The sequence below is a fragment of the Aptenodytes forsteri genome, unplaced genomic scaffold (genome assembly GCF_000699145.1).
Source record: "Aptenodytes forsteri isolate BGI_AS27 unplaced genomic scaffold, ASM69914v1 Scaffold53, whole genome shotgun sequence".
In the NCBI taxonomy this organism is placed as follows: domain Eukaryota; kingdom Metazoa; phylum Chordata; class Aves; order Sphenisciformes; family Spheniscidae; genus Aptenodytes; species Aptenodytes forsteri.
In genome coordinates, this window is record NW_008795909.1 from 6,531,538 (window position 1) to 6,554,796 (window position 23,259).

Genomic DNA, 23,259 nt, shown 5'->3' on the forward strand with positions numbered 1-23,259 from the left:
TCTTGCCCTCCGCGCGGGCGGGGCGGCGCGGGGACCCGGGGCCGCCGGCCTCTTCGCACATCTTGCGTGCGTGAGTGTGCACCCGCAAGCGGGGTGAGCTGTGGGGCCCTTGGTTCGCAAGAAGGGAGGGGGATGCGCCGAGTCCTAGCCACCCAAAAACTGGAATTATGTTTTGAGCGGTCATGTATCATCTTTGCCAGGTTGCAGCTGAAGAAGTGAATTGCTCCTGTCAGCTCTCGGCACGGCTGAGATGCTGGCGGGTCAGTAGCAGCAGGGTTTATGAGTACGTGGGGGTCACCCAGGCCCAGACCCTGTTTAAGTCAGTGCTGTGTTCACCTACGTTTTGGCAAGGACAGGAGCAAATGCTTAACGCTGTTGTCCTGAGCTTGATCTCAGTCACAGTCCTGCAGCCCTTTGCCCCCCTCACCTAACACAGCAAAGCAGCGTGGCCACAGGGTCTTTAAGCTCCTTTAGTGTCTGCACCGATGGTCATATTTTCCAAGGACATTTTAGGTGCTAGCTACCTTTTTAATAAGAAAGAGAAGAGGAATAATCAAAAATGGTATTTACGATGCTGAATTAGACTTGGGCCTGGTTTTGTTCCCGCTTCCCCCCAGCACAGCAGAGGAGCCATCCTCTTAGCTGCAGAGTTTCTCCAGGCAATGAGATTATTAACACTTTCGAGGCCGGCTCCTCCGCTGGCTTAGTGCAGCAATGCTGGCTTACCCCAGCAAAAAGCTTAGTCCAGTTATAGGATGTTATATGTTAATACGTGCAGCAGTGGCAGGTAAACAGCTTAAATCTGCCTGCAGGCAGTTCCTCTGGTCTCAGTGGGATCACGTTAGAGACGCTCACAATATAGGGCTAAATCCCCTTTCTGTGCGGTGGTGAGTAGTGCAGGAGCAGAGGTGCATGGTGCAAGGTTGCCTATCGCATGTTCTGTGGGGTTTGCAGCTCCCGAGATATTCCTAATCCCCACACTTCTCCGCAGTCCTGCCCAGCATTTCCATTCATTTCCCCTTTGTTTCCTCCCAGGAGCAGAGGCTGCAGAGTGCCTTAGGCCATCTCCCAACAGAAGCTGGGTTAATATGTCTTTTTCTGGCATTTGCCATGATTTCATAGCTCAGAAACCATCTCTCTTCCCCTGCATTGCATGCTCTGCTCGCACCTGCAGAGCAGGGCTATGCTCTTTGGGAGATACTGGGGTTTGCGGAAGATTATTGTAATATTTCTGTGTGGTCTGTGTGTTAATCCTCTTAATTCTGCAAATTAGTCAGGGTTTCCCCCCCCGCCCCAAAATAGAGTCATCTTAATTTTAAAAATCTGTATTCTTGGGATCATTGAACGAACAGATTGATCATGGAGTTCTGCTGGTAATCAAAACCTAACTAGCTTTTTGGCAGTGCTGTTTACTGCAGAGTAACATGACTTATTTACTTGGCCTGGCTCACTAATTTGATAACATTTAAAGCTAAGCACTGTAATAAGGCCCGTTGGTAGAGAACAGTGGTAACAGGAGAGTTTCAGAATAGCATCGCAGCATCCGCTCCCTGCGTTTCTGTGCGTGGCTGGGTGCTTTGGGATTTAAACCGCTGTGATGCAAAAGGATCACAAACTCCGGTAGTGCCTGATGGAAAGTAAGATTTTATCCCTTTTTCCCTGGAAAGGGGGCAGAGTTGACATGCAGATGTGACAGTTTATAGGAACGATGAGGCAGAGGCAGGCGGGTGTATCTTAAACATGGGGAAAATACCTTCAGAGTGATCTCGAGTCTTCAGACCAATCCTGAAAAATTCAGGTCCCCTTTGGCTCGGGACACTCAGAATTTCGTAGGATCAGAGTTTATACATCTGTAATTTTGTCTGAAGGCAGTGGGAGTTTTACTTGTAGGGGTTGTGCCGTTTGGTGGAAGTTATTTATACGTGTGCATATGCCTGTATATCTTTACACACACCCTTAGATACTCACAGTATAGGTTTCAACCCGTCAGAACGTATGTGATCCAGAAAGTCTATGATTGACTAGTAGATAGTGTGAATGCCAACCTTTCTTCCTCATAAATTGGTAAACACTGATGTAAAACACAGCGAGAATATTTCCTCCCCAGCCGCGGGTGAGTGGCACGTACACAAAAGGCTACTGAACGTTGAGTGAGCTCCCCAAGATCCTGCGAATTCCAGCATCCTGATGCAGTCCCTAAATAGCGCAGATGGCATTTTTCTCTCTGATGATTAATTCAACATCTTACCAAAAAAAAACAAAAACATGCTTTTGATATGAGAGATCAAAACACCAAGAGAAGCTCCTAAGATTGCAAGGACCTAAAAAAAAATTAATTTATTTTTTTCCTCCTTGTACTTCTTGAAGACACCAGCCTAAGTAGAAGATAAGGATTAAAACAGATGTGCTTAGTGCTAGTTCATCTGCTTAAATCTAGCAGTCTCTGAGATCAGTGATTAAAAAGCCATCTCTAACTTTGATGAAATCCACTGCAATGGTAATACCGTGTCTCTGATCGCTTTCTTATGGGCCTCATGTCTGCCTAAACCGGACATAGAAAACATTTCACTGGAGATGATACATGGATTATGTGGGTCAATTATACACTTAATCTGCCTTCTGGGGATTAAATGTGCATAGATTGACCCTGCGTATTTGGCTTGTCCTTGGCAGTTATCAGATCAGGAAGGTTGCCTTTACCAAAAAGTCTGGTAAGAACTTAATCACGCAGTGATACAGCCCGCTGAGGTGGCAGTAGTCACAGTGCTTTTTGCAGAAGGCAGTTTTACCACTTCACTGTCACTGTGTATGTTCGGCTTCCTCGAAGGTCTGTGTCACAGCCGGGATACCAGACGGAGTATTTTCTCCTGAAATGAGAAAGCGAGCCCGTTCATCTCTGCAAGACGGAGGCGGGCTTTTTTTGTCTTGATGGCAGGGTGGGATCGGCGGGGTCCGGGCGGGCGGGGCGGGGAGGGCAATGGGGGAGACTGGGGGTTTGCTCTGCCCTGTGCCATCCTCGGTGCAGAGGGACAGTCACTCCGGGTCCTCTCCCAGCAGCGAAGGAGAAGCCATGGCTCAACTGTTAGGGGAGCCAGCGTCTCCTTCCCACCGCCCTCAGGGAGGGAAAAGCCCTCGGCTGAGGCTCTAGCGCCAGGTCCCGTCCCTCAGGCTCAGCTCAGCTGGGTTTTTAGGCAGCCCCAGCGATATCCCAAGGCTGATGTTGCAGCTGGTGGATTTTTGTTGCCTTTCCCCAGCCCAGAGCCCAGCAGGAGTGCCGGGTCTGAGGACAGGGCTCAGGACTGTCCTTGTATTTCCAAAGGTGGCTGCCCTCGCTAGTAACTGACTTCTGAATGTCAGAGATATTGAGTAATAAGGATGCAGGGCACTGTGTGAGTCTCAGACTTCAGCAAAATCCTTGTACAAATTTTCAGGAACCTGACTGAGCACTTCTCACTGGTTTACTGGAGGATCCACGGGCAGCTCAGCATATGTTTCAGTACCTGCTGATCCGAAGCCTGATATCACACCTGAGTATACAGAAAAAGTTACAAAACACAGACTGACAGCTATATCAGTTAATTCAGCAAGTCGTCTGCAGACACTTAGGCATTAGCTTACTCTTAAAAATCGAAGCTTTTGACTTCAGCGGGGTTAACCACTTGAATTTTGGCAGCTTCTTCAAGGCGAGCTTGCAGGATCATGGCATTTCTTGCTAGAGTGTAAGCCTTGCACGGCACGATCAAATGCCAAAAGAGAGCCCTCACCCTTCTCCTTCCCCTCCTCAAACCCAAAAGCCTGGTCGTGAGTCAGTGGAGCTACTCACTGTGAGTTAGAATTACTCACAGGAGGACGGGTTGCAGGATCAGGGGAAGAACGGATATCAGACTGTGCGCCGGGCTCCCATCTAATATCTGCTTGCAGCCGCATTCACCGCTTTCTCTTAGACAGACAACAACCTGTTTCCCTCCTACGCAGCTAGACTGCTCATTAGGGCACTAACTCTCTCCCACTCCCATCCTGATATGGCCTCCACTGAGCTATTTCTTCTGCGTTGTTTTTTGCCTTTTTTTTTTTCCCTCTCCCCCCCCTTGCCGAGTGAGTTGTGAAATGAAGACAATTAGGCAGATTGATCTCGAGGAAGTGCAGCTTGCTTTTTTTCCTCCCTGTGCATCTTTGGAGGAGCCAGAGCAGTGCAGCTTTCACTGCAGAGGCTCCCACAGCCCTTGGCTGGCTCAGCAGGACTCTGACCCGGACCTGGAGTCAGTCCCACTGCAGGGACCTTTGCTGGGAAAAAAAAAATAAAATTGTGATGGCAATTATCCGTATATCTTCTAGGAAGGGACAAATTCTCTCTGTCCTGAGGGGGCACAGCGTCCACCGTCCGTCCGCAGCCTCTTTTTCTTCCCAGTGCCTGCTCGGAGCCACGCAGGAGCGGGGAGAGTGGCTTAGCGTGGACATCATTCATCAGAGCCATCCCTCGTCCTGTTTTTATTCCCATACGTGAGCTTCACGCGGCAGCAAGCATGCACTCGCATGTGGCCTACCGCCTCTCCTGCATTCCCCTTAGCAAGGTTTCTTTCCTGAAGTGCTCATTTAAGTAGGCTCCATTTAATTTATTTTAGGGAGTCTTAATAATATAAGTCCTAGATCTGTCACTGGATTTTACAAGCTCGTAAGGGCTTTTTTCCCTCCTAAATGTCTTTATTAGAACAGCTTTTCATGTTCCAGTAGACATTTGGTTGAAGACAGTTAATTTGATTTCTTTTCCAGAGGAGATTTTCCATTAATCATTCTAAGAAGGCAGACTGATTGCTCCGTTACGTTAAGGTCAGCATAGGCTTGCTAGCATCATCCACACAGTGCTCTTGAGCATGGGAGATGTTTGTTTTAGGGCAGGCACCGAGTGAAAGATCATTTATTTCCCGGTAGATGTGAGTAGCCACGGTAGGTTTTGGGGAAGAGGTGTCATCGTGCTGTGTTGCAGGCAGCAAGGCATCCTCGATCCAGAGAAAGCCTTTTTCCGAGCAGCCTCTCCGCTCCCAGACCGGGAGCTGCCTGTGCACTGCGTACGAGTCACATAGCACGCTCTGAGCTGAAGCTGCCTTCCAGCTTCATTTAAAAGGCCTTAGCTAATTGGAGCTCCTGTCTTGTGGGTCGTCAGGAGGGAGAGCCTGAAGGTGCTGGCATTCCCCATGAACCCCAACCCACGTGGGTGCAGCTGAGTCTGGGGGTGCGAGGAGCGTGGGAAGGGCCGGGACGTCCTGGTGCACACAGATGTGCCGGGCTGACCCTCCAGCCCGCCGGGGCACGGCTGCCGCGGGGCTGAGCCCCCCGCTGCCGGCAGCTTTGCTCCCTCCCTCCGGGCTGTGCAAAGGGCCTTTGCCCAAAGAAACTCACGGTGCGCGCAGGGGTGAGCCAACGGCCCCTGCACGGACAATGACAAATTGTCTGATTTCCAGCAGCGCCTTCAATCCCTCTTTTCCTTTTCTCCCCCCGCAATCCAGCCCCACACAATCGCTCCCATTGCCCGCGCCAGCCAGCGGTGCATGTGAGATTAGCCGTCCCAGGTCACTTAGTTTCTCTTGATCTGCGGCTCTTTCCTTTCCCGGTGCTCCTTTAAACCTCGCCCTGGATGTATGATATCAGCATTCAAAAATGCTTAGCAGGACTTGGGCAGGGAATGCTTTTTCTCCAGTGTGTAACCCCAGGAATGATACCAGGGATGCTGCTCCCTCCCACACTCACAAAACCCTCGGGACTGAGATACCCAGGCAGCCTCTAGCTACTTTTTTGAAATTTGCAAGCTATAAAGGAGCTAGCTAAAGTCTACCAAGTCCCACTTTGTGACAGCTTTCAATTAATCCTAATAACAAGTATAATTGAAGTATTCCATAGCATGCGTTACTGTATTGCATCTTATTGAGCAACTTTGCATCCAGCTATACTGTCACTGCCTTGCACTAACAGGGCCCTGGAATCAGGACAGAAAAATAGCAGCACGTTGTGTGGATATTGTGTTTTACTAAGCTGCTTTATATAGAAACTCAGATTTTAACATGTCAACTTCATTTCTTTTTTGAAAAATGGAAATAAGCAGAGAATATTTTATAGGTTAAAAAAAGTATTTGAGAATGAGCATCCATACAGAAGTGATTTTGTGTGTGTGCGCCTTTATTTTTTTTTATGCAGAAGCTCTTTCATTTAGGAAAACCAAGGTCTGCAAAATCCTGCAAAGCAGCAGGGTTTTTTGGGTTTTATTTGACAGTTCCCAGCAAGCGCTGTGCACTTTGCTGAGCTGTATCTACAGCGAAGGGGAGAGAGGGCCCAGCACCCAGAGCCAAACTGACGGTGTACCCAGGGCCCCGTTAAGAGCTCAGTCCTCTGCGTGCAGGTACATGGGACGCTGCGTACCAGCACACGCTGTCTAGGCAGGGTCTTCCAGCTCAGGGATGCACGTAGCCAGGACAGGCTTTACCTATTACCTGAAAGGCAGCGTTTTCTGCAGATGTATAATGCGGTGCCCGAGGATTGGGGCTGTTCTGTCTCAGAGAGGAAAGGAGGCACCCACTGAGGCTCTCAGCCTGCAAACCTGCAGGTTTAAGTGTGGGGTGTCCCTGGTTTGAGGACGTTGTGAATGAGAGAGAAGTTAGAGGTGCTGCCAGGACCGATGTCAGCAGGCTTCCTTCCCGGATCACCGTGAGCATCGGCTACCGCATCCCTCCCTGCACCCTGCCGTAGATAAATAGCTGGTTCCACGCAGGTCTCCCTCGCGGTTTTCTCTGCCTGCTGCCCTCCATCTGGCCCTGACCAGCACACGGCTCGAGGGTTTTCCCCTCCTCAGAGCAAGTGTAGCAGCACGTGGCTGGGCTTTATTCAGAGATGGTCAGCGCGCGGGCTGGCGAGGGTGTTTGCTCACAGCAAACCCCAGCGTGCTGAGACTGGGGCATCCCCAGCTGTAGGAGGAGGTGAGCCAACATTGCAGTAGCTCTTTCAGTGAGATCCTCCCCTGGGGAGGAAGTTCAGGGAGTCATCAGCGTGTCCTGCCTGTGGCCCATCACCTCTGCCAGGGATGTGAGTATGTGGCTCTTGGCTAGGCAGAGACTTTGGCATCCAGCTAGCGGAGTAGACCACCCTGACGTACAGCTTGGGAACACTTGAATAAGTACAAGACATCATATCCCCAGCAGTAGAGTTGTTCCTCCTCCGGTGAAGGAGCAGTACCATCTGCAGGTCCCTTTCTGGCGGTGTACCTGCCATGGGAAACCTTTGCTTGTGTGATGAGAGCACATGGATCGCCTGCAAAGCCACTGAGGGTCGGAGTAAACAAACCTGCACCCACTGTGGCGTCTGGAGTTGCAGCTGCACAAAACACGTGTAGGTGTTAACTGATTTTGTGCAGCACTGAAAGCTGGAAGTGTTAGAGATGATCTTCTTGGGCATGTTTATTTGCTGGGGACCTTGGCCCCCCTGGCATGAAAGATGTCAATCCTCCTTTTGCTCCCCAAAAAGGAATAAAATGATTTTGGGTTAAGAGCGCAGAGAAATCTGCAGCGAGGAGCATGCAGGATGAGTCGTGCCCCTTTGGCGAGTGGGGAATTGTGCAATCCCACCAGCACATGCAGAAAATGTATGCACGAGGAGTCCCGCGCCTCCCTCCCATTAACACCCATGGCACTGACCTGCCGAGCCCCATCGGGTCCAACTTCAAGCCAATTAAGGGTGAGGCGCCAGCCTGAGCACACCCTGTTGCTGAGATCCCCAAACAGTGGGTGATCTCAGGTACCATATGTACTGCAAAAAGCGTGCGGCACTTCAATGCGCTTGGGTCTGCGTTTCAGCTTTCATTCTGAATTCTCTCCCCTGTTTGAAGGCAGAGCTCTTACGCGATTCAAAGTTTTTTTGTGGTTTATTTTTGGGAAGAGAAGGGGGGGGGGAAGATAATATAATTCGGTGATGCCATTTGCATCCTAGACAGCATCCTCTGACTAGCAGCTTAACCCTATTAGGCAACGCTGGGACCATGACTTTATTAAATAGTAATACAAATTATTTTAATATGGAGCCCCTTCGGCTTTGTAACTTCCTCGTATAGCTACATTGTCGATGTGAATGAAATTTCATAGTTAAGAAATAAAATAGAGTAAAAGGCATGCAGAAATCACAGCACTGGGGTGGATGTTGAAGAGTACACTGTGTATACTTGCAGCGATAGCATTATAGCAATACAAAAAATCCCAGGAAAAAACAGTGCAGCCGTTTATTTCAGTAATAGCTCAGTGCGAGTGTGACCTGGGAGACTCCAGACAGATTCACAAGTCTTTGATAGAATAAAGTCGTAAATTTTATTAAAAAAAAAAGACCCTGAGGTTTCAGGGGATTTTTATTAAATTGTTAGCGCTTTACTAGATCTCTAGAATTTAATGTAGAGTTTAATAGAGAGGTTTAATTCAGAAAATGAGGGTCCTGTTGCCTCTTGTGAGGACTGCTTGCCCAGGCGTCGGCAGAGCCCTGCCCAGCACAGCTGATGGAGGATTTGCTCGTACAGGCGAGGTGCAAGCGTAGAGTCCAGAGTCTGGCAAAGAGTTCACGTACCCCAAACACTTCCGATTTGTGCGCTCTCTTTCTGAACATACCAAGCCGAAGGCCCCGCAGAGAAGTTAAATTAGCACACTGCAATCTGTTACCAAAACTTAAATTTATTTTCTGAAAGAGAAGATACTTTCAAAAGCGTGTGAATTGGGGGGGGGAAATTACCTTTCTAATAGCAAAGCGAGGGCTGCCTAGAGCCCTCTCCGTGCTTTGGTATTGTGTGCTCCATAGAGCTACACCGAAAGACCTACTTTTGATGTCGACTTTAGCATATCTAATGAGAGTATACGCACTTAAAGAATTATATGCAATAGAAAAGCTACCTAATGATCAGACAGTGTTATTATCCGGCGTGCAGCAGTATAGCAGGACGATAACTATTTATTTACTCTTTGCGGATAATGTTCTGTTATTTTCTAGTCTTTGGCAATAGCAAGAGAGCATCTGATATATACAATATTGGTGTGTATCCAATTGTTTGTGAACATCCCAAGTTTTGAAACATGGTTGTGAGAGAGGAATATAAGCTTAAGCTTGAAAGGCTAAAAAGCAGAAAGCCCCGCACGTAAATGCTATTATGCACTTAATGAGGCAGGATTTAAAAAAAATCAGCCACACAAGTTGGTTTTATCAAAGAAAATGTATAAATAACAACCAGTGATTCAAACTGCCTCACAAAGGGAGAAGCAGGGACGGGAAGCTAGCACTTCACTTGTGGCATTCAGATAATAGTATTTACTACACTAATCTTTTGGGCTTAGCAATTGACAATCAATATATTATTATCAACAAGCGTTAACGCAAACAAAAAGCTTCCATTTCTTTTTTAACTGTGTTCCCCTAAGTCCCTTAAATTTAATTAAAACTGGACAGCTCTCCCTCTAGTACAAATTAGAGTTAAAATCATATTAAATATTTGTTCTACGGGAAAACAAAAGTGTCAGCTTGTGCTACCGGGTTTGGCTGCTTTTTTTTTTTCCTCCTTTTTTTTTTTTTAAACCCAGGGGGGAAAAAAAAAAGCTCTCCCTCTAGTACAAATTAGAGTTAAAATCATATTAAATATTTGTTCTACGGGAAAACAAAAGTGTCAGCTTGTGCTACCGGGTTTGGCTGCTTTTTTTTTTTCCTCCTTTTTTTTATTTTACACACAGAGGGGAAAAAAAAAAATACCAGCTACTCAAAGTTAAAATAAAGTCTCTCTCCCTCCCTCCCCGTCTCCCAAGACTACTGTCTATAACATGTTGTTCCTTATAGAAAGTGGGATATGGTGGCATTTGCTTGATTAACTTGCTCGACAAAAGTGACAGCTGCTGTGGGTGCATGTAGCTAAGCTGCACAGCGCAGTTCCGCCTTTGTACATCTGTCAGCAAAAAAGGAGGAATAAAGAGTGAAAAGAGACAAATTGGTCCCAAAAGGCAATCCATTCAACTCAGGAGGTTTGCTCTATTCAAGCACTCGCTGGGAATCTCAAGTGCTAGGTAGCTTATTCAATTTCATTCATTCTTTAGAATGAGCCCACAAGTGTTTAATTTCTTATTCTGTTGAATAAAAAGGGGGAGCTTTTTTTTTTATTGGAAGCATTAATTGTAAGACTAGCTGATCAATGCCTGTGATATTAACTCATTGCTTATTTTCTGGTTAGCTGTGTGCTCTTAGAGCCACAGCCGCTAAACTTCATTTCTGTAACGTGGGCAATGTCACACCAATTTCTCTGCTTCCAGGCGTGCTCAGAGGTGCAATACGTGGTCCCCTGAGCCTTGGCCCCGCATGGCTTGGGGGAACGGGCCAAATCCTCGGCAGGTGTAAATCGAGAGAGTCACTGGGTTATAATTGATGCCACCCGTGGCCGCAGCCGGGACACGACCGAGCCAGATGCTCTTTGCCTGTAGGGGTGAGTCCCTGACCCTGCTGCAGGTTTGGCCCTCTGCGTTGGAGGAGGTTTTGTAGCTCAAAGTGCTGAGCTGCCTTTGGATGGCTCTTCTGGTCCCCCGGAGAACGGCAGGGGAGGGGGAGCCCATAAGCAGGGCACTGTGGAGTGACGCCCGGCACAGGGGATGGTTTTTGTTGAGTAGTGGGAAGAAAAGTTGATGAATGCACGGGATGGGGATTGCTGCATGGGCAGGTCTCTGCTTGCCATCCAGAAAATGTATGCTTGCAGGGGAGAGATGTGCCTCTTCCTTCTTCATCGTGTGGCAGGTCTGTCCCCGTCTCCTCATCAACACTGGGGACTGGAGCTACATGTGTGCCTGAGGGACCGCAGCTCTTCGCCCGCCTCGGCTGTGCCACATCCTCCTCCGGGGCCACCACCATGTATCTTAGCTCAAGAGTTTCAGATGGACTTGTGTCACCAAGGCCCTGTCCCCGCTCTTTCCCCACCTTCCCGGCTGTGGGTGAGCCTGGGGATGGCACGTCACCTTTTGCAGCAAACAATGCCTGAGTTTCCAAAACACAGCCTGAGAAATAGCCGGGGCTCAGCTCCGGCAGCCCGGCCGCGACCTTGCTAGCGCTGGCTGGGAGCAGGGCAGGAGGCACGCTTTGTCCCACCAGCGCTCTCGTCCACATCCAGCATCCCAGCTGAGCTGGGCTTCGGAGGAGGCTCTCAAACTGGGATCGCATACGCTGCCGTATACGTTCAGGCTTGCTGGGAACATCTCTCTCAGTTTTTTTGAAAGAAAAGAGTAGGAAACTGCATTGGCCATGAGGCTCTATGCTTCATGCTTATGTCTTCACCAAGTTTTTGTAATTGCAATGACTGCCTGGGATCAACAGCAAAACAAACATTGAGGGAAGGTGGAAAGGAACGCCTTGGTGGTCACAGAAGACCAGAGGAACAAGAGTGATCCTTCCATGACTGCCGTCAAGCAGCCTGGGCTTTGGGTTGCAGGCCTGCAGACAGCATCGTGTGTACAAACCTGGCTGTGTGTGCATACAGGGCGCGCCATGAGCAAACACAGGAGCGCGGTCCCTTGGGCAGGCAGACTTCACCAGAAGAGCTCCTGCTCCCATTCACCGAGCAAGTCTTCAGGCAACGCTGGCAGCTGTGTGCGCAGAGCTGGTCCCCGGAAAGCACGGTCCTGAGCTGCTGTGGCTGCATCCCTACCTTCCCTGCGGAGACGACACCTGCCGAGGGGAGGTGGCTGCCGTGAATGCATGTGACAACGCCGAATACCAAATTTGATCTCAGAGCTGCCCAGGATGGGGATGGACACGGCTCTGTCGGCTGTCACGTACTGTCAGCAGTTGTAAATCAGCACAGCCTCGCTGTGCTTTCCACCAGCTGAGCTTCTGGCCCATTGGACGGGGACGCAATCACCAGATACAAAGAGTCGGTAATTTTTTAATTCTTTTTTTGTCCCTGGCTGATCGAGTCTCTTTGAGAGAGGGCTGTTGCCTGAGAGCAGGTTCAGTTTTCCTTTGGGAAATAAGACTCCCAGTCAGCACGTTCCTCTCTCCCTTCCCACCTCTGTGGTCCCCTCACTCCGTGCTGGCCGGCTGAGGGATGCTGCAGAGGCAGCCGCCCCACATCCAGTCCCTCACCTTTGAAACACCTTGAATTCAAGGCTTCATTTCAAAGCTCCCTTTCAGCATTTCAAAACAAGTCCGTGTCCCGGACAAAGAGAGGGAGCCAGCCGGCGTTCGGAGCCTCCTTGTGCAGTGTGTGTCACAGTTTTAAATAGATTTGCCCTGCTTGGATTGGTTCTGGTTGGAAAGCGAGTACTGAAATGAGAGGTCATAGGGGAGAGTTACTATGGTAATTGAGTAGTATCACCAGTAGTTTTGCTCTTATGAGCATTAAAGCACATAATAATAGACAAACAACAGTGGTTAAAGCAAGCAGGTAGGATTACTATGTTCTTTTGTCAGAAGTATATAATGTCTTGTAGTCAGTTTTAAAGACTTCTCAACCCCCAAATCCACCCAGCAGTCACCTGCTGAGTAATTTTGTATGCCTAATCTCTAGCCCTTAACTACAAGCTTTCTGCTAATTTGAGGCAAATGGGTATTTTTGACACTAAATAGGGCAGTAAAGAATCCCTGACCTAGAAAAACTCCATTCCAAGGCACTGAGAGCAGAGAAATACTCTTTCAGCATCCTTGTGAGACCTTTGGAATGACATAAAATAGCTTTGACTAAACTGTGCTGCAGCCTTCGATTAATGGTTTGCAGAAACTTGCTGAACATCCCTACTACAACTTCCCCCATAAAACTTGTCACTTCAGATTGCCATCAGCCACCACAACAATAATCATTTCATGCCTATTGCTAATTGCAAGCACAGCTGAGGCTCAGCGGGGTGCTCTTGCACAGTCCCAGGCCTTTATACCAGCCTCAATCTGTTGTATGGCACTTGTTCACACACAAAAAAACTACCAGTAAAGGCAGAAAGAGGCAGAGTCACAGGTTCCTTGTAATCCCTCTGCTACCCTGCTGACAACCCAGCCCTATAAGCATTCCTGGTTTTGTCCCACTCTTTACAAAAGCTGAAGTGACCTTAAGCTACTAGTATGTAAGCTTTTGAATGAAGAATACAGCTCCTTCAGGTGCCTTAAGAAGCAGTGTTGCATCTGGCTTACGAGATTCTGTTTGCAGCACCCCTGGGGTGAGCTGTGGCTTCCTGTAACATGTAAAATATGAGTGTGAACTCAAGGTTCATGGCAAGGAACAGGAGGTCATGCTTCCATTCAGCTCACACCAAAGAAGACGGGGGTTTGCAGATGTTCCTGGGTATGTGTAATGACACCACCTCCCGGAAAGCGCAGGAACCCAGCACAGGGCTTTTTTTTTTTTTGATAAAATATGCCACACTCAGTGTGTTACTTGCAGATTTATTCATATCAATTTTTGCAATTTATGTATTCAGAGACAAACTTGCTATTTCAGCAACTTATTGATCATGCTTTTGCATTAAAAAAAAAAAAGGTGGGGGGGAACGAGGAAGCTTCTTGCTCGAGCTGGTTGAGGTGTTGCATGGGCAGCCGTGGAAGCCCACCCTTTGGCATGCTTCAGCTCTTCTAATGCCTGTCCAGGAGCATCCCAGCCAGCCCATGCCCCACCTCATCTACCCAGGCTAGCACCTAGCAGTGAGGGTCACTGTGAAAGACAGAAAGGGAACAGGAAAACTAACCTGAAAGAGGGATTAAATTCCTGGCCATGCAAATACGGGATCTACTTGCTGTTACTGGGCTCTGATAGCATCTAAAGAGCATCTGTTTGCATTTCCTCTGCTGTTAGCCAGGTCACACCACGCAGCAGGGGCTGCGACGCACCTCCATGGGAGCCGTGGTCCCTTCCCCGCTGATGTCCCGGTGGATGTGTGGCATCCACCACACATCCCCCGGGATGCACCCTCCACAGCCGTCCCTTACCCCGTGCCCCCAGACTAAGTGCAAATTGTCCTCTGAGTGATGGACAGGGATGCCAGCTAGCATCAGTAATGTGTGTGTGCAGCAGCGAGATATGTGGAGTTGGGGTCCATGGACCTGGGAGCATCAGTGAGCTCTTACTCATTCTTTACAACCAGGCGTGAGGAGTTTTGAGAAAATATCTTTACACTAGTTACTTTGGTGTGCCCACGCCACAGCTTAGCTGGCCCTGGGGCTCCAGAAATGTGCCTGAAATGTGTTGCGGCCCCATGGTAAGGCCCCAAAGTTCAGCATTTGGGCTGTGCCCTCTGCACCTTGCGTATGGGGACAAGCCAGAAGGCTGGAGCCGGAGCCCCGAGGAGCCCCGCATCCCCGGCACGCGCCCCACTGCCCTTCGGGGAATGGCAGACCCACCCGGGGGGAGCGAGGCGGCCGGTGTCCCGACAGGACCACGCTGCGCTCTTTTGTCTGAAATCATCACATTTGCGTTTCGGAGCATTTGGCTTTGTTGTTGTTTTTTTAATAATATAATCACATGCAAATGTTATCTTCTTTGGTAGGTTAGTCATGAATCAGAGGGCTTGTGCGTCTTATAGCACATCAACACTAGTGATAGCTAAAGGGAACATTTAATTTATGGGCTAACTTATTTTTATGAATATGCAGGGCTTAAATTCAGCAGTTGGTGTGTGCTCTATGAAGTGACGTGACGGTTTTGTGTATCAAGATCAATGAATTAGACTTTGTCTTTTTCTCATAAAGCAGAAAGTCTTTGGAGTAACTTAGCTTTGAGAAAGAGAGCTCCTTTCACGCAGCCGAGCAATACGCCTGGCTGAGCCCTTGTCAGCCAGTGCTCAAGAGGAGAGGGGTACGATTCGGATTCGGCTCGGAGGAGTTTCTGTCTCCCCAGAATCCAGCGTGTTGGAGTGCCTACCAGAAACACAGAAAAATGTTTCATTTTGCTTAATCTGAAGGTCTCGCAGCAGCAAAGTCACCTCGCCGATAACCTCCGGGCAGAGGTTATAATTTCTGTTTCGGATCCATACAGCGTGTAGGTGTGCGTGGCACGGGACAAACAGAAGTGGCAGGACCTGCCCCCGCCGGGGACTTCTCATCTCGTCTAGAGGTGACATAAACACCCGGCAGATCGTTTTGTGGAGGATGAGAGGCAGCAGTGGAAGGGAGAGGGAGTGCGTATGTAACATACAGTCACTTCGTTCCTCTGTGGGTTTTGATTTAAAGAGGTGGTGGAAGAAGGCATTTGGGTGACCTGGGCGTCTGTGCGCCAGCGCAGCCCTGGGACACAGCTAATGTCACCCAAGAACATGACTCATTTAAGCATGCTGACTGCAGGAAAGTAACATTATAAACATTAACGAGTTCTCTCTTTTGCCCACGTGGGCCCCCAGCATTACAAGGGAACCCAGGCAGATCCCCCAGTGACAGCAGTCGCTTTGTGCCATCCCCCCGCCTCCAGCTGGCTGCTGTCCGACCTGGGTGGTTGTCCCAGCACCCACAGGCACCCGGGGCTCTCTGAGGATATGCAGGGATGCTCTGACCTCTCAGACTGGTCTGAGGGAGTGGAAGGTATGAAGACCCACCAGACCTTCATGTCTACTCTGCTGGTCAGGCCTACACCAGCTAACCAGGGTGCTTCACTCACAATTCAACCCCAATCTGACATCAGGACCTCAAGTGACAGCTAACAGTATCTGAGCTTGACTTCTGTTAGGGAGAGAGCTCCTGCTTGCCTGTCTCAATTAGTTTCATTCGAGCTCTTAGCTCTTGCCAGGTCTCCATCCTGGAGATGAAGGGCCGGCAGGAATCTCTGCCACAAGTTGCACAAGGTATGAGCATTGAGCAAGAGATCACCACGTGCCATTCTTTGGTGACTCTTCCATCCCTTCATTTCCTCCATTTTATTAAGAGGTGGTGTAGAAATAGAAGTACAGGAACATCTTCATTGAAGTGGGGGGGGAAAAACCCTTCCCTGTGCAGCATGACTAACCTCTGCTGTCTGCTCCTGGTGGAGGGTAGCAACTCCCAGGTGCATTACCGTACGGTTCAATAATGTGTGTTGAGCCCACATTTTTGTGATGCTGGGCTGGTTTAGCTTGGACTCATTTGTTTGCTTTGGTGAGCTTTGTGCCAGCTTGTGGGTGCTCCAGGACAGCAGTGTCTGCGGGTCCCGATGCTGCCAGCTAAGCCCTAAGCAGTCACAGCTTACGGTGCTGGAGCCGCCCGTCCAGCAGCTCCATCCGCGCTCTGCTCACAGACAGGCGCTAGCCTCTCAGCCGGTGTTGAAGGGTGGAGGGTAACAAGTCACCGGCCTTAATTTTGCAATTACAGAATACTCAGTTGTCTCCATTCAACTGCTGCGCTGGCACCTTCAGCAACTAGAGGGAAGAGGGCATGTTTCTGTGTCAGAGACCCCCCACCCGAAGGCGCAGTGAAGGGAGGCAGTAATACCTGCGTTAGACTGATGCAAGGTTTTAGGTTAGTTGGGAGGGAGCTGCATCTCAGACTAACATGGATGGCACTCGATCAGGATTTTTATAAACTGGTCCAGTGTTCGGTTTTTTGAACTTGTTCTAGATTAATTGCAGCTGGTCTGCAGTATAGGTTTTGATCTGTGTGCGTGTGTGTAAGAGAGAGTGTGAGAGAAGGGTGGGACCGTGATGGGTTTTTGTATGCAGACCACTTTGTAATCAACCGTTGTGCTGAGCGCCATTGGGGAGGTTTTTGTGATTCCCCCCCTCCCCAGCCGCTGCTTTTCCTTCTCGCGAGGGCTCACTGCTCATCTGTGTGGCGTCAGACGTGCAATGCCAGCCCTGCGTGAGCGGGGCGCTGATCCACAGCCCACCGGAGACTTCCTGCACTGCAGGGCTGGCAGGCTGCTGCTAGACAGCTGCAAGCCTTTTTCACAGACGAGCAGCAAAATTTCAGCCCCTGGAGGGGCCCTGTGAGTTCAGCAGCTTGAAACAAGCTCATTTGTTTGCTGCTTTTCCATCTTTCATAATTGTGAGGGTGAAACCAAAGCATTTCCCACGCAGCCTGGGCAGGCGTCTGTAGGTGCTTACACCAGCATCCTCACCCGCAGCCAAACCTTGCCCCCCAGGAGCTGCCCCTCCACTCGCCGTCAGGGAACCAGACTCGCCCCGTGGCTGGTTATGGTTGAATTTCAAGACGGTAAGTAGCTTGAGTGTGGGTCTGACACACTTAAAGGCAGGAGTGTGCTCTCACTGCGGGGGGGGAACAGGTTAAAAAATGGATTGGGCCAAACGCACACCACTGCTGGCAAGTCCCATCAATGGCAAAATCAGATTACAAGAACGTTGCGGTGTTGCTGGTGGCCATTACCCCTCCTAATAAGTTTGTTGTTGTTATTATTATTAAAATTTAAAAGCTCATGCATGGAAATTCTGTGTAAAAGAGGGCGCCTGCCTCCCCCTCTAAGTCTGTCATAGCCCATCAACAGGCTGGCTAGTGGGAAAGGTTGGTGCTGACTGTATGCTGGGTGCCGCCTGTGTTATTCAGGGCACAGCACGCAGCCCTAACGTGGTTGCTGGAGAAGTCCTGTCTCTCTTGCAGCAATGGTACACCAGCTCGATGAATGTTGTCTGCACCTGGCTGACAGACCGCATGGACCTGCAGCTTCACATTTATCAGCTGAAAACTCTCATTAGGATAGTAAAGGTAATCGTCTGATGTGTTTTCGCTACTGTCTTGCTGTCGGAAGGGGCGTGTGTGTATGCCTGCATGCGTGCGGCGTGTTCTCTTAGGCAAACCGTCGCTGGCAAATACATTAAGCCATTCATTAAAATTCTTAAAAATTAAGATACTTGTGTGTATGGCATGTAGCAAAGGATAAACAGGAACTTGAAATGCACATAGATGCAAAATACAGGTGTGCAAATAAGAACAAGGGAAACTCTATTGCTATTCGACCCTACCTGTACAATAAGAACACCAAAATTAGCCTTTTTGTGGACAAACATGTTGATCACACCAATGAACTCCAGTGTTAAAACGGGTTAAATCAAACCAGAAGTTTTTAACACTGTTCTACTAGAAACATTTAAGCCCAGCTACGGCTTGTGATTATCGTCAGAATGCAAATGAGGATTGTTCTCATGGTTAATTGAAGTTGTTTCTTTTACAATGGGTGTATATAATCAACTGTAAGAGATCACAAAGGTGAGATAACATACCCTGAAAGTAACATTTTTTTCCTTGAGTGCACGTGTATGTGTATATGTGTGTGTGTGCGTGCCTTGGACTAATGATAATTATTTCAGTGTGAAATCGCAGTGGTTTACATGAAATAATAAGATCACAGAAGGGGGTAAATATATTTTTGATCATTTTAGGTTCTATCTAATGCTTTTTTGGTCTAGTATTTTATAATGTTTATGGTCTTGTGTGCAGTGAACACATTGAAGGCATGAATAAATTAAAACTGAAATGTATTAAATGTGCTTTTCATAACTGAAAACAACAGGCACTGACAAATTATTTCTACTTGTCAGCTAGCTGAGGAAAGCTTTCTTCCTTGTGCTTTATTTATACCAATATTACATTCAGAAGCAGCTACAACAAATCCAAGGACTTTGTGAAATAGCAGAACAGTAAATAGTTTCCACGCAGAGCACAGAGCAGAATTAAATGAACTACGAGGCCAGAGTTTTATCTCACAGAGTCGAGAAGTTTTTAAACATAAATTCAAATGAGAGATACTAATCATAATAAGGGAAACATAGCTGACTATGGAAATGCAACCCCAGTTTCAGAATTAGGTGAAGAGTGAGAGATTTAAGAAACACATGCCCTGTGCTTATGTTTATACATCAACAATTTTCCCCAGTATCCTGGACTTAGCTTATTTAAGCCCAGTACTGTAGGTAGGATTATTTAATACGGAGCATTCTGGGAACGTGTAATCACATCTGCAGCTACGGGCGATAAGCATTCTGCTGTGTGAAGAAAAATAACTGACGTTACAGGCAGATGAATGCATCCAGAAACAAGGAAAGTTAGTTGGAACAGAGCCCTTATCTGTTGCTTCGATGTCTTTTTAGACCCCAACCTACCGTACGTAAAGCTCCCCTGAGCAGCCCCCAGTACATCCCTGCTTTGAAGCCTTTATGCAGCCACACAGCCCGGCCACCCTGCGGGCCCTGCAAAGGCAGGGCTGGAGTCGCAGAGCTGCGATTTCTTGCTCGAGGCACCCTAAAGGGCCCTCTGCCACGGCAAAGCGGTGGCCGGCAGAGATGGCCCCCCCTGCGCTGCCCGGGGCAATGCAAAACGTCCCCGGGGCAGGGATTTCCCTGGCATCCCAGCGTCTTCCATTAGTGGCCCCAAACTCCAGGCATGGGGGCACGGGCTGACTCCTGCAGCGAAGCGGGGGAGCCGGTGTCAGCCCTGACCTCTGTGCTGTCTCCTCCTTCCTCCGTGCCTCTCCCCGCTTTAGAAAACGTACCGGGATTTCCGATTGCAAGGTGTGCTGGACTCCACCTTAAACAGCAAAACCTACGAGACCATCCGGAACCGGCTGACAGTAGAAGAGGCCACGGCGTCGGTCAGCGAAGGTGGAGGGCTCCAGGGGATCACCATGAAGGACAGCGATGAGGAAGACGAAGAGGATGACTAGGGAAGCTGGCCCGGAGGACCAGCTGGGGGTCGCCTGGTATCCGTGCATGTACCTCGTCTGTAACTCAGTTAGTTAGCCACATTAGGAATTTTTATGTCAGCTCTAAATGCCCATGAGAAGTTTACCAATACAAATGCCATGTTAGCTGTGTGGTAATAAGATTAGCACCTCTCTTTGATTCATCGGTTTCCTAATTTCATATCTATATGTTCATAAGCAATATGGAGCACCATTGTTTAATACTGTTAATGGAAAAACTACATAGAAAACATGCTAGGTGTGTCCCTGTTATAATTAAAGTTTAAACAATGCTTCATTAATGTACTGTATATACATTGATGGTAAACTGTTGTGAAGATGAGTGAATCGAGTCCTTTCATTTCTTTGTTTCTCTTCTGTGGATGCCAACTGCTTAAAATTAATAAAAAAACAGCTTTGTTTTTAAAAGAAGAACGAGGCAATTACAAATGATTTTTTTGTTCTCTCTGTTCATTTAAAAACCAGAAAACAAACAAACCCAGACAGCCGTTTGAATCATTCTGCATCCTTGTTAATGTACCAGGCTCTACCCTTCAATATGCAGTTAACTCCATAGAGGCTACATCCCAAAGGATTAGTCATTCTAATTGCCACACCAGATTAATCCTATCATTATGGATATATCATGCCACATTACAAGTCCAAAGCAGTTGTTTTATGTTGACGTTTGCTCCTCTAAATGTTACATTTTTGTTTAAATTTCAAATAAACGTGTATGTACAAAGACAACTTTAATTACAATCTTAGACTATACAAATGTGTTTATAATAACATATTGAATATTTATTTCAGTAGATTGTAACCATAATTTACAATTCCTCTGTTTCACAATGGTTTTTATATGTCATGTACATTGCATTTTGACCAGTAACTGCATGTCCATCAGTCCTCCCTCCAGAGCTTTTACTTTCTGTGTAAAATAGTGATCCATCTTGCTTTTTTTGCCTTATACAAGCCGACAGTTGTAAAAGTGTGAGAACTGTGGCTTCTCAATAAATAACTATTCAGATGTCCTAAGAATAAATTATGGAGTCTTTTTATGTCTGCCTTAGAAAAAAAAAAATTACAAGCTGAGATGTAAGAGCCCCCACCTCTCAGAATAAAGGCATTTTCTTTTCTCATGGGTGTTTTTACAGTTTATTAATTAAGAAGACGGTTTCCTGATCTGCTCCCAAAGGTCAGGGTGGGACCAGACTGTATATTCCCCAGGCACAAGGACATTTCTGCTGTTACCTCCGCAGTTGTTTCCACCGTTATCTGCTCTCTACATCCTATGATCTGTCTCTGGACGTCTAATTGATGGTCTGCTCCGGTACAGCCCCTGTTGTTACGTGGGAATCGGCCTTGCCTGACACTTACCTTCCACCAAGAGGCCTCAGTTTGTATTTTAACTTCTCCCAAAGCAGCCAGTTGCAGCAGCCTGCAGGGCACTTACAAACACACGGCACGGGGCAGATGCCTAGCTGAAATTAAAAAGCAGGCTGGTTTGATGGAAAGCACGTTAGGTTGGGAGTTTTCTAAGAGGTTTTGTGGTCACTCCCTCCCAGCAACCAATTCAAACCGAATACGACTCCTGCTAGCCTGGGTTTCAGTTATTTGAGAGAGAAGCAGAAGAGCTGATGTCCTTCACCCCCAAGCACAGCAACCTGTTGCCACCCTGGGGAATGAGGACAAGTGTTCACCACCCATAAATAAAAGATGGGCAAATGTTGGAAAAACATCCTGCCTGGATGAACCTGCCTGACATAACGAACCGTTAAACTAAACCATCTTCCAGTGCCCAAGAGCCATGAGACACTCCATGGACATACGGGAGGAGGAGGGGACCTCTGGGAACAGCCAGTGAAGGGGGTGTTGGCTCCCACATGGGGCTGCAATAATTATGGAGCCTGGAGCACATTCACCTGTAATGTTGGATTTTGGGTCCCTTCCCTCTGTGGCAGAGTTTACCACCTAGCTCTGGAGGTGCTCTGCGGCCCCATCTGGATGGCCATACCCATTCAACACCCACCAACACACACACACCCCCACGCACCCCCCACCACCACCCAAGTGGGTAGCAGGCATGCACATTTAGCACCATTCACGTGTTGATAAGCCATTTGATGCATTAGCATAGATGAGTTTTGAACCCTGACTGTAGCCCAACAGACCACTTCTTGGTTTTTGTCTTGCTCCGTGATGCTGGTAGAGGGAAGCATTGCCAGAAAAAGCCACCTCTGAGGACTTAGGCAGGAACGTGGCCTTGTGGCCACTGACACAGGAAGCCCTTCCCCCTTCTTACCCATCCTCCAGCTGTGCAAATACTTGGTCCTAAATCCCCAAAGGAACTGAGGTAGCAGTAGAGTGTTTAAGTCATACTGAGTCCACCAAAACCAGTTCAGGTGCCTCTGCAGGTCTGTCACTGGGATGCATACAAAAATCGTCTATATCCTGACATCGATATGCTTGGAGCCTTCAATCACACCCTGAAGTCCTCACAGGACTTGCCTGACAAAACAAGTCTCACAAGACATAAAGCAATGAACAAACTGCAAGCAGCACCTGGTCCCTTCTTTCTGGGTGGTTGAGATCCACTTGAGACCCATACACATACTGATGCATACGTGTGCTCATGCCCTCTTCATCCTCTCCCTCAGCTGTCCCAAATATTTATATGAAGGGCAACAGCTCCAAGAGGAGGCACTGGGAAAGCCTTACCTGGGGTGGTCAGCAGGCTGGTAGCAAAGAGCACTGGGAGAGACCCAAATTTGTAGCTCCGCTCCCAGTCAGGCAGAGCAGAGCTGGAGAAACAGCTTGATTCTGCTCTGGAACTGGCTCCTTTTTTTTTTTTTAACATGAAATATTTATTGGGTAAAAATACAGCCCACTTCCACCTGCCACCTTTCAAAATAGTAAGCCCTGCTCAGTTTTTTTGAATGAAAGAGTGTGGGCGCAGCCTTCAGGAGATGATCCTTGGCTGTGCCTCACTAACACACACCGGTGCCTCCCTGAAACGGCAGCTATGGACACCCTTGTCTGAGTTTCTCTGTCATTAGCAATGACCCTATAGCCTGTGACAACTTTTCGCCTTTCCTCAAACTCCAATAAAGCACCTCAGAGACTCCATAACAACCCTGAGGATATGTCAGGCTTGACCACACATTCAAAACAAGGAAGCATTAGCCAGCTTACTTCTTTTAAGGAGTTTGGACCTAAATGATGAGCTTCAAGTTTCATACTTGAGTGTGAGCAGGGAGAAGAGCTCACGTACGAGCAATGCTGCAAAGGAGGATTTAACCTCCCACTCCAGAGCCTGCAGCCTGTGGTTGAGCAAAGGAGCGTGTCGCACCCTGATCCCCACTGCCTTTAACCCTGCAAATGGTTAAGTGGGTGCTGGCAGCCCGACCCTCTCCTATATGGGTGCTGCACCATGGTACCAGGAGCGAGAAGTGCTGGCTTGGATTAATCCTACAGAAATGTTGAATCCCAAATGGTCTGGTTTTGTCTGAAAAACATCAGTCCGGGTTTAAAGTCCTCCTGGCCACAGTCTACGCTTTGGACAGGACTCAGGCTCCCCCAGAGCAAAAGCTACACCTCGGGCAGCATCTAAAAGGGCTTGCTGACGGATGGGAGCA

At 48.2% G+C, this 23,259-nt stretch overlaps 1 protein-coding gene across 1 annotated transcript in view; it reads left to right on the plus strand.

The window, feature by feature from the left end:
* The window catches only part of CADPS (calcium dependent secretion activator), a 238,364-nt gene extending 218,312 nt beyond the window's left edge, over positions 1–20,052 (plus strand). The window contains exons 31-32 of the mRNA XM_019473420.1: positions 17,545–17,649; positions 19,424–20,052. Coding sequence (XP_019328965.1) covers positions 17,545–17,649; positions 19,424–19,603 — 285 coding nt within the window. The 3' untranslated portion in view covers positions 19,604–20,052. The remainder of the gene's footprint in view (positions 1–17,544; positions 17,650–19,423) is intronic.
* The last annotated feature ends 3,207 nt before the right edge of the window (positions 20,053–23,259 follow it).